Genomic DNA, 11,795 nt, shown 5'->3' on the forward strand with positions numbered 1-11,795 from the left:
AATGAATGCGATAGCATCACACAAATGTTTCGCTGAAATATGTACCCTGAAAGGGTCATGTTCAGAAGCTAACGGGATGTCAACACCCCTTGAGGTCGCTGTTTTGCTGCCCGGAAACTTTTCTTCCTCACCTCCTGGGGGTGAGGTCATCCATTCCTCGTTTCCGTGACGTCATGACGTTACTATGTAAGAAACCAACTTAGAGATTCCTCACAAATGGCCGGCTAAAACAATCACATCCATTTTGGATTTAGTTTTCGAGTAATTTCCACGGACAAGAGTGGCACTATTTGTCCATGACTATTATCTTTGTTTAATCAAGGATGGTCTTGAAATATGTGCCATGAATTTTTTTCGTAAAGACAATTAGCTAGCCAAATATTGGTCATTGGTAAATAATTATCGCAGATAGCAAAAAAACCAGACATAAAATATAGTGCTTTTTTCAAGAATATTTATGAAGGGATTGATCTTAATGAACTAATTAAATTTTAAAAAATATTTCTTATAATGTTTCTCTTCACTCTTTACAAATTATAGCTGGAGCTGGAGCTCTTTTAGGTTGAATGAAATTAGAAATTGAGGTCCTATTCATTTATATAGAGAAAGATTCAAGGACCAGTTCTATGATATCAAAACACGAGAGACATGATATGTAATAACGGAGGAGGTTGCCATTGCTTTAATTCACTTTTCACTGCTTGGAAACTTTAGCCAGTTCACAACGACTCTTAAGAGTCATCTATACCTCAGTCTCATGAGTAACTTCACGCATGTGTCCGTGTGATGTGATCACAGTCTTTATTTCCTTATCATGTTGGAATATTTTTAATAAAAATAAATATTAGTATTAACTCCTCACCTTTAGTGTTTTACCGTTACAATATTAATGTAGTATTGAAATATCGGTTACAAAATAAAGAGTATTTATGCTCTATCATTATCTCTATATTAATGGCTATTACTCCTATATATATGTGTATCTCATACAAGGGAATGGAGAGGAAAATAGAAAAGACAAAAACTCATGTTCTTAGAGATGTACAAAAGAAAGATACAAATATGTTTGTGTGAAAGTTCACATTCTATTTTCTATATTTTTTATGTTGATTGGACAACTCGGTTCGTGACTCGTTCAAACCTCTCGATGGTCGTGAACATCGGATGAGAAATGCTTGTGAGCACTTGGGTTTAATCTTGGGGCTAGTACACTCCGGTGGAACCTTCACGAGGGGAGAAATATTAGCTTTAAGACAGTGACTACATGACTCTCAATCTCACAGGTAACATCTTTCTTACTTTTAATATTTTCATATTGTCATATTTCTAACTTGTTGTATTTCCATATATTATGTGCTCTATTTATTCTTGTGAAAAATAATATTTGTGAATAAAATCCAAACATATCATTCACTAGAAACTAGCTAGAACAACTTCATTTTTTTCAATGTTAAAAGCGCATACTGGTAGCTCGTCTCAGGTCCAACAAAAACAATCAGAATCGTTCATTTTTGGAGAATGACTTTTTTTAGTTATTCAATCTCGGTTTTATGTTGATTTCATCAAGGTTAAAAACCCTGATAAAAAGTAGCGTAGAAACGATCATGGCTCCATAGACCACGGTTTTAAAACCGAGATGAATTGTCAAAGATCTTGGATAAAATCCGTGATCTTTCTTCTTTTTTGTTAGAGGCCAACATTTTATTGCCATCTGTTAGAGGCCTTATCGTGCTAGCTGGAGGCATCTACAACACCTACGATTTTGTCATAGTTATTACCTTTATTTGTTTGAATTTGGCCATGGGTAATAATTGAGCATGGTAATTAAGTTACAAATGGTTCCCTTAATTCAATTTTGATGCCTACCCCTTCGGTATGTACTGGGGAGTGATTCACGTGGAACGAAGACAGAGGAAAAAATGTGGTTAGAAAATAAGACAAACACAGGCATCAAAATTGAAGGTCACCGTTTGTAACTTACTATCATCAACTGCTTTATTGTCAGTTACGGGACATTTTTTTCCGGCTTTAATGAGTCCCCTGTTATTGAACAATGACCAAAATTCTAAGATTAGCATTTAATCTATTCTTGATACCTCAGTTACCAAAAAAAAAAAAACATGTCCTTATTTGTCGCTTAATGGGAAAATAGATTTTAGCTTTTAGCTTCAGGTTCTCTGCAGATTTCAGATTTTAATAAAATTGAATATTCCTTTTTAGTACTTTTCATGTACAAGAATGGGAGATACTTATGTTTAATTAGTGTAAAATTTTACGTACCTGATCAGAATTGCCCCCCTGGGGGCCCATGTTTATTTGATCAATGGTGGTGTGTAAATATGCGGAAAATGCTTCATTGCCTTATCATGAGGAATCAGCTAGCTAGAAAAGCATCGTTTGTCTTTTGTAAGATGTCAATCCGTTTCTTTCAAACAACGTAATCGCTCCGTCTCTTTTTAAGTGTTTCGTTTCTTAACTCTAATTTATTAAAAAAATATCATCATTACATCTTTCACATCAACTTTTACCTCTATTTTTCCTATTTACCTCTATACAGACATCATCATTACACTTTTACTCACTAACTTATAATATCCATATTTTTATAAATATTTTTCCCGTGCGTTGAGTAAGGCGGTTGCTTCACTAAATAAGAGATTTTAGTGTAAATATAAGATTTTGCATGAAAGCCATAGGTGGCAGTTTTGTGGAGTGGGGGCACGTGAAAGTGGTGGCCTGGCTGTGTGCATGGGTGATGTACTGATGTGTAGAAGATAATTAGGGTGAGGAAAAAGATAAGAAGAAAAAAGGGAACGAAGGGGGGATATATATGCCATCTGGATGTCCATGTTTTGCGGGGGGAAGTGGGTAAGTTCGGGAGAGTTTTTCCCTCCAGGGAAAGAAAGGAAAAAAAATTATGGGGAGAAGTAGGGAGAGGCTAGGAGAGCCGGCCGGGGGTTCTCTTAGGCAGTAAGGTCATGGGTTGGAAAGGATATGTAACAAGGTGGATATGCAAATTTATGTAAACTATTAAAAAAGTGGGAGAAAAGCCTTTCTTGATTTGAATTATTGGAGTAAATCTTTCGATTTGTTCTTTGGGTTCATTAGACAAGTAGAGGTGTTTGAGAATCTGGGTTGTGACAATAACTTTTCAAAATGAAATTTACTTTTAGCAGCAAAATGAAAAATGTATCAATTTTTATCCACTAACTTTATATAATGGACACTTATTAAGGGACAGCCCTAAATAAAATACAAAACTTTAAAAAGGGGATGGAGGAAATAGTATTTTTTTTTGAAAAGGTGTATCGATAGCTTTAAAAAGGAGATGGAGGAAATAGTACTCCCTCCGTCCCGGTTTGTTTGCCTCTTTTTTAGAGCGTTTGACCTCTCAAAGAATTGTCTATAATTTTCAATTCGTAATGTTTTTAATATGCAAAATGGATATTGTTTGGTAGATCTCAATTAGTTTTATTATAAAAAATCTTCAAAATCATAAAAAAATTATAAAATGTAAGATATAAGTATATTTTTAAAAGATACGAATTTCGACAATTGGACAAATAAATTAGGACGGAAGGAGTATTTTTCTTGGAAAGGTGTATCGATCCATGTGAATTATTTCACAACACACCAAAGGGGTAGGCATCCAAATTGAAGGTGGGTGACCGGTCATTAGTACCTGACATGGTTAATAAACGCCAACAATAAGTCTAGGTACACTACACTAAACCACTAAACTATCCACTAAATTTTTTTATGGGGCTCATTTCGGATCCCACAAAAACTATAGAAAAATATTCATAAATTTTAAAATAATATTTTAGAAGGCCTTGTAAAAAATCAGCTCTAACAGATATCGGTAAATATTATTTCTAGATTTATAGGAGCGAAAATACTAAACTGTGCAATTTTGGACATACAAACCCAGAAATAATATTTACCGATATCCGTTAGAGCTAATTTTTTTATAGGGCCTCATAAAATATTATTTTAAAATTTTTGAATTTTTTTTGTATTTTTGTGAAATTCTGAATAGGCTCCACAAAAAATGTAGTGGTTTAGTGTAGTGGATATAACATCTCTCATTTTCTCCAGTTTTAATGAGATATTCATTAGTGAAAGTACTATTTTTGGCAGTGATTCCAACTTGTGTGGCATTATATAGAGAATATCCATCACTTGGTCGATGATCTTCAACAATACTCTTGTATGATTTTATCTATTTTTTCTAACCACATCTTCTTTTTTTGAAAGGCCTAACCACGTGAATCATTCCACAATATGTCAAAGGGGTAGGCATCAAAATTGAAAATGACCATTTGTACCTTATTACGGTCAATAATTACCCTGACAGTAACATTAACTAAGTCCTTGGACTTTAACAATATCCCGCTTAGTCACTTTTCTAACAAATTTTGTTGCGCACCATTGGCCACGCGATCACAAAGCTAACAAACTAGCTTCGTTCACCACATAGGCACAGCATGCAGTTACATGAATTAACCCGTTTTTGTAATAGAGCTAGTGATCCATTTTGTAGTAGAGCTAGTGTTGTTGCTCCCTAATCATTGTAGCTTTATATTTTTGAAAATGATATAAGTACCGATCGGGGGGAGGGAAATCGTACCGCCGGCCGCCGGCGGACCGTCTCTAGCCACCGGATGGCCGATCCGAGTCATCCAAAAATTCTATAAAAAAAAACCCGATGGGGCCCACGCGGGAATCAACGGCATCCGAGGTGTGTACGGTGCTTGATCCGAGCACTCTTTTTTCGTGTATATACGTGATGCCGTCATTTCCCGCGTAGGCCCTATCGATTTTTTTTTTTAGAATTTTTGGACGGCTCAAATCCGCCGTTCGGTGGCCGGAGACGGCCCGCCGGCGGCCGTCGGAACGATTTCTCTCCCCCCTAGGTCGGTACATATAGCATAACTCTTATATTTTGGGTTGTTTATCTTGTAAGCTATTATGTTTATATGAATTTCTTTCTGTTTCTCAAAAAATATAAGCTAAATTTTTTATTTCATGTTTAGATTCTCTTCACAAATTTGAACCTTCTCGAGTTCAATGCTTGTCTTTGTTCCTAAATTAGTGTGAAATCCGAACCTTGGGACCCTGCAGCACGCTGCAAGTTGCAGTTCTTTAACCCGTCCGTCTGTTTTGGCAATTAATGATCTAGATTTTAAAAAAACTTTTCACCGGAAAAGTTTTACTAAAATCTGGACCGTCCACAACACTTTTGGACAGTGAAATGCAGCACTGTAAGATGCAGCGCTTTTGAGGAATTGCACCAACCCACCTTTCGTGAAATCCTAGGCAAATTTGCCTCCGTTGAGGACCGGACATTACTTCATTGATAGTGGCCTCAAAAAATGTGTGATTTGGATTTTTTTTTCCCCCAAAAACGAATGCAAAAAGTTGTTCATTGCCTTACAGTATCTTTGAGGCCTTCTACTTTCGAAAGCATCTACAACAACTATGTTTTTGTCATTTTTATCCCTTTTTTTCAAACAAATTGATTGAAGGTGACCTAGCCCATAATGACTTATTGGGCTCTGAAAAATAGTTTCACATGTTTTCCACCAGATCAAACAAATTGCTCTGCAACTGCTGATACTAAGTTCTAAATTCAACTCGATCCATTGACATCGTATACTGATCGTCACTAAAGATACTAAGTCCGAAATTCAAGAATAATATATATAGCCGGGTTTTGATTCAATTGAGATCTAAGAAAAAGTGATGATCATAACAACAAACAAATATAGGATCATTTATTTATAAATATACATACAATTTCGAGCATCCCTGTTGATTTTAAAAATCAAAATGATTGCAAAAATTAAAAGGTTGCTAAAAATAAAATTAATTTCCCAAAGAAATCTTTCTTGGGCTGGAGTTGAATTGTTAAACGGTATTGGGTGGGTGGACTTACATAATTCTAATTTTTCAAACAAATATCTTTTAGTAACAAAATAACTTAGAAATTACAATGGGTAGAACAATCATCCGGGAACATCCGCTCCTCAGATCTGTCTTAGGATAGTGGTCACGCTATGATTATCGAAGAACAAGTGCGATTACAGATACAAGTATATATTGGTGAGCTACGACTAAGTTAGTATGAGAAAATTTAAAAAAGACTAGAATATAGTTACGGCATGAGAACAACTTTTTGTAGTTTTTTTTTTATAATTAGCGAGGGTTAGTAGGATGTTAATCAACAAAAGCTCAGAAGCTATTCATAGCCGTAATAACCCAAGCCCAATCCCTCGTGTGGCTCGAACCTAAACCACCACGGGGGAACATGAACTTACCAACTCTGCCAGCTAGCTTGCAAGTTCAACTTGTTTTGGTACCTTGTGAAAAGTAAAATTATGGACCATGGTAAGGTACAAGTAGTCCCCTTGAAATTTGATGCCCTGGCTACCCTTTCGGTGAGAGCTGATTTTCCCATCCCCCTTACACCGCCCCCCTCTTTTTCTCTTGTCAAGAAGATCAAAATGTCCCGAACTCCTACCCTTTTAACTAATTTTTTAATTCCTTAATTCTATTACCTTATTTATTTAATAAATTTATTTATTTATTTAATTACTTATTTAATTTTAATTTGGTTAACTCAAATAATATTTTCAACTAAAATATGTTTTTTACATTTAAATTTGATTTTATATTTAAGGCTCCATTCTCTTGAACTTAACTTAAATTTGAAAACTTTGTGACTATTTGAATTTTCTTTGTATTTGTTAGTTTTGCGTTATTGATTCGTCTCGAAAAGAAGAATTGAAGAAGTAATTTTTTTTTCTTTTACCCAAGTATTTTGAGAAATAATCACTTTTTAGCAAAATACTTGGGTAAAAGTAAAAAAAAAAGAGTTATTTTTCCAATTCTTCTCGTCAAGACGAATCAATAATTCACAAAAATTTGGCGCAAAACTAACAAATGCAAAAAAAAATTCAAATAAGAACAATTTTAAGATTTAAGTTAAGTTTAAGTTAAGTTCAAGAGAATGAGGCCTAAGAACTTTATATTATATAAATTTATCTTAACAATGAATAATAAATAAAAAATTATACACCGTTTATCTATGAAAATTGGAACATTTCCGGTTCAAACGGATTATACATCGTTAATATATTGCTCCAATTTTCAATTCAGTTGAACTAGTGTGAAGATCTACTTTTTTTATTCTAAGGCCTTTCAACGAGCACCCTAAAATTATGTAAAAAAATAAATTATGTAAAAGAAAGATCTTATAATTTTTAATATATAAACTATGTAAAAAAATAAGTGTTCCAATTTTCAATTCGTTTGAACCGGTGCGAAGATCTTATTTTTCTTATCATTTTATCTTGAATGGTTGTAATGAATTTTTTGCTCTAGGGGTTTTCAATAAGTACCCTAAGAGAGATCTAAAACTAAATAAAGAGCCTTAGGGTGCTCATTGAAAGGCCTTAGAGTCAAAAATTCATTATGACCATTAAAGATAAAATGATAAAAAAAAGAAAGAAAGATATTTGCACTGATTCAACCAGATTGAAAATCGGAACATTTAAATAATATTAAATAAATAAAAGAGAAAAAAGATATAAAGATAATTAAATAAATAAAGGAGAAATAAAAGAAAATGAGGTTGGATTTTTTTGGGCGCAGGCTGCGGGGGTATTTTCGGAAGAAGGGGTTGGATCGGGGGTGTGTGTCAGGACGGGGGTGGAAAAGCAAAAATATCCCCTTTCGGTGTGTTGGGGAGTGATTCACGTGCATGGATAAAAAGAAGACTTTATGGCAATGAATGCAATGTCATGTACTGATTCACGTGCATGGATAAAAAGAAGACTTTATGGCAACGAATGACTACGTTTTCAACAACACTACAACTAGCGTCGAGGAGGTGGGGGAGATTGTTAAAAGCAGAGTAGCAATGTGGATGAAGCCCAAGTTAGAGATTAAGTTTTACTCGGTGGAGGACTTTAGGCTGTTTTTGGATGGTATCCGAAAGCTCAAATTGTAGTTCTTTTCTTTAGGCATTGTAACTGTCCAACTTTCTGTTGGATGGTCTTGCATTGTTTGTTTGTCTTTGTTCTCTCCCCTCGATGTACCCCTTCGAGTTTTTAATAAATTTCGTTTGCCGAGCAAAAAAAAAAAAAAAAAATGAATGCAATTTCATGTACTGATCTCTACGAGGTTAGACGTCCTCTTTTTTCCTTTTTTCTTTTTTTTTTCCCAATCGGTAGCTTTCTTTATTATTGCAAAATAGGAATATCAACAGCAGAAAAGCTATCATATCAGTAATAACCGTCACACCGATCTTCACAGGGACAGATCAAAATACTGGATGAACTTCAATAGATGAACACATCAATATATAAATTGCGAAGTTACGAAAATGTAGTGCTCGGACCACTCCAAAATCAAATCTTTTTGTGTAACCCATATACTCAATCGTGTATCACACGAGGATGTATAATTGTGGACATGGGCGACTCCACTTTTACTTAAGGGGTTCAAGCAAACTCCTTGCAGAGTTTGAAAAACGTGCTAATTTCTTTTTTATATTTTTTGACATGCAAATTTTTTTTTTGGTTTAATATTGTCTATACTGGATGAATAAATCGAAGTCCAAATGAATGAAATCCACTAAAGGTTGTGAATAATTAGATAGTATAGCTCAACAAATACAATATCCAGGTCCAATAAAATAACTATCTTATGTGGTGTTCCGGTTTACCTCCTTAATAAATAAGTACTTATTTGAAATTTTTAAATTTAAAAATAATGGGCTTATTGAAATTAAAAAATATGCATTATAATCTCAACAAGATCTATGAAAAATCTCGACAAGATCTATCAAATCTTGCAAAAAAATTAAAAAATTATTTTCATAAACTCATTATTTTAAAGCTTGAAAATATGTCCTTATTTTTTAAGTACTTATTTTGGAATGTGAAACGGGGCCTAAGTAATATTAGAAACTTCAGTTTATGCACAGTTTTGTATCACAAAAAATTTTCAATATGTTTTTGTCACCGCTGAACACAAATCATATAGCCGCCCCTAGTTTTGGAGTAGTATTGATCGACCACCTTGTATTTGTGCTCCCGGGCTACTGGTTTATTTCACGTTGGCAAGCAAAGGGACATTCGAATAGGCTTTATTCAGACTTCTCATCCTTATAAATAGCTCCCATTTGCATGAATGGAAACCCACACAATCAAGTATCGCATCCTCTCTCACCTTGCAAAAAGGATATCCTCCCCCTGCCTTTTCAACCTTTCCAGCCCAAAACAATGTTCACCAAATTTGCACAAGCCACAAAAATGCAGCAACAGAATAATATCGACATCGTAAGTTTCGGAACAATATCACAAGCCACAAAAATGCAGCAACAAAGTAATATTGACATCGGAAGATTCGGAACAATATGGTTCGACTCAGCGTTTGATGACAGTGCTTTGATGAAGCTAATCCTATCGACCCATTCCCCCCATGGCCATGAGGTTGATGTCAAACCTATTCTCCATGTCATCAAGGATGTCCTGCAGCAAGCAAATCTAAGCATGAACAGTGTCATTACTAGCGTACGTATTTTCTTCTAAGAATATAAGTCACAAAATACATTTCTTCTTTCATGCACGATGGTTGCTTCAGTAGTGGTCCTAGTGGAGAACTAATTACTTTGATTTGATTTCCTGTAGGGTGCGCGCGACCAAGCCGATGCCTTAGTGGAGAAGACCGCTGTGGCCGGATTTGACGGCATGCTGAAAGAAGATGCCACCATTATAAACAAAATTTCATGCGAGGTCCTAAGATAATTCCTATTTTGAGCTGATCAATGTGGATATGAATAAAGACCTATTTTGAACTGATCTCTACATTATCATCATGTAACTCAACCATGGCCTGTAATAATAAAAAAAACAAAAAAAACTCAACCATGCACTTGACGTAACTCTCATGAGTTATGACAAATGTGAATCGGTTCGGGGATGGATCCCGTAAGGGCCGGACCGATGTGCATGGCGAGTGCCGCCTATAAAACTACTCCAAAAGACAGTTTCATTTACTAGGACTGTAAATCTGTGTTTGGCAGTTAACGTGCAAGTGCTCTGGTGGAGATGATGCTCACTCAACCGCAATGACCATATTAAACAATCTCTCAACCTACTCCTGGGATGCAAAAGTGGTGATCTCCCTAGCAGCCTTTGCTGCTAACTATGGTGAATTCTGGCTCATGGCTCAGCTCAGCACCACCAATCCCCTCGCCAAGTCGGTCTCCGTCCTCAAGCAATTGTCGAGCATCAGAGCACATGCTAGCTCACTGAAATCGCGTGTCGACCCCATTAACAACCTTCTCCACAACGCCATCTTGACAGTGATTGACTGTATTTTTCAGTTCCATGAGCTTCCCCCTCAGTACATATCGCATGAGAGACCGCCGGCGCCTTTGGCTACTGCCATGGCTCATTTTCCTGCTGCTGCTTACTGGACCATCCTAGGCATAGTTGTTTGTTCCACTCAGACTACCAGCCTTTTAGGCATGAGTAACGAGTAAGCCACCGAATCTGTGCCTAAACAATTAACAAGAGCAGGAAACTATACCAGGAATTAATAGCGGCTCTATTATGCTAATTGCAGGCAAATAAAACCTACTGAAGCATTGGAATTATCGAGCCTGGCTGAAAAGCTCTCCAACATACAGGCTTACCTTAATTCACTACTACAACATTGCCAAGCGCACATAGGTGAGCAGTGGCGACTTTAGGAATTTGTAGTAGGGTGTTCAGAAATTACTCTTAATTCTACTAGCTGATGTATTAACCAATAATGTATGTAGAAAACCTCTTGTATTAGTAGAAATATGCGGTAAAAAAATATAACCTAGCCTCTATTCTTTAAATTTACTACGAGAGCAAAATGAGAACTTAAACATATTCACTATATTTTTTTACCAAATTTTCAATTCTTTTGATGTCGTATTGCATAGTAGACTGTGTTTTGAGAATTGCGGGAGTAAAATCTTACAGTTGTCCTAGCTAGATGAGTTCTCATATTCTACGCCAACTTTTAACCAGCATATTAATCAACTAAAACTCTTTTGAAAAAAATTGTAGAGAGCTTGTTGGGGCCGACCTTATCGAAAATATGTTGTTCTTTAGAAGACATTATGAGATTTGCTATCGTAGTTTTAAATTCGAAGGACTATTTTTCAAGTTAACGGATGTTCAGTGATATTAGAGTTGGGTGATCAAAGAAAGGCTTATAACCCATAATTTTTACATTTATTCTAAGAAAAAAAATTTGGGTGTTCATATGACCAACATGAAAAGCTGCCTCTGTAGGTGAGGCCTCATGACGCAGGAGCTTAATTAGACTTAACAGTTGTACGAACGATGAAGGGTTATCTTAATTAGTTTGAAGTGTCTATCAAGTTTCTAGTAATGTCTTTAATATCTAGTCAAAGCTTTTTAGAATTTTAAATATTGCACATATATGCATGACAGGGCTGCAAACGATCCGAGCCGCTCGCGAGCGGCTCGGAGCTCGGCTCGATAACGGCTCGGCTCGGCTCAGTTCAAGACAAAAACGAACGAGCTCGAGCTCGTCCTGGGCTCGTTTCATAAACGAGCCGAGCTCGAGCTAGTCGAAACTCGGCTCGAATTGGCTCGCGAGCTCGATTATATTATATATATTTATATATATTTTTTTACATATTTATATTTATTTATATATATATTTATATATATTTGTTTCATAAACGAGCCGAACGAGCCGAGCTCGAGCTCCGTAAATAC

At 35.7% G+C, this 11,795-nt stretch overlaps 1 protein-coding gene across 1 annotated transcript; it reads left to right on the forward strand.

Moving 5' to 3' along the window:
- Positions 1-8,915: 8,915 nt before the first annotated feature.
- Positions 8,916-10,765, forward strand: LOC131298739 (protein SIEVE ELEMENT OCCLUSION B-like). The gene is made up of 4 exons (XM_058324213.1): positions 8,916-9,581; positions 9,699-9,803; positions 10,094-10,551; positions 10,639-10,765. The coding sequence occupies exons 1-4, from the start codon at positions 9,195-9,197 to the stop codon at positions 10,763-10,765; spliced, it is 1,077 nt and encodes a 358-aa protein (XP_058180196.1). The 5' UTR covers positions 8,916-9,194.
- The last annotated feature ends 1,030 nt before the right edge of the window (positions 10,766-11,795 follow it).

The sequence above is a fragment of the Rhododendron vialii genome, chromosome 8a (genome assembly GCF_030253575.1).
Source record: "Rhododendron vialii isolate Sample 1 chromosome 8a, ASM3025357v1".
In the NCBI taxonomy this organism is placed as follows: Eukaryota; Viridiplantae; Streptophyta; class Magnoliopsida; order Ericales; family Ericaceae; genus Rhododendron; species Rhododendron vialii.

Coding starts and splice junctions, on each gene's coding strand:
- LOC131298739 (XM_058324213.1), top strand. CDS start 9,195: ATGAATGGAAACCCACACAATCAAGTATCGCATCCTCTCTCACCTTGC. Junction 9,804..10,093: donor TAAACAAAATTTCATGCGAG/GTCCTAAGATAA, acceptor TGTGTTTGGCAG/TTAACGTGCAAGTGCTCTGG. Junction 10,552..10,638: donor CTTTTAGGCATGAGTAACGA/GTAAGCCACCGA, acceptor TGCTAATTGCAG/GCAAATAAAACCTACTGAAG.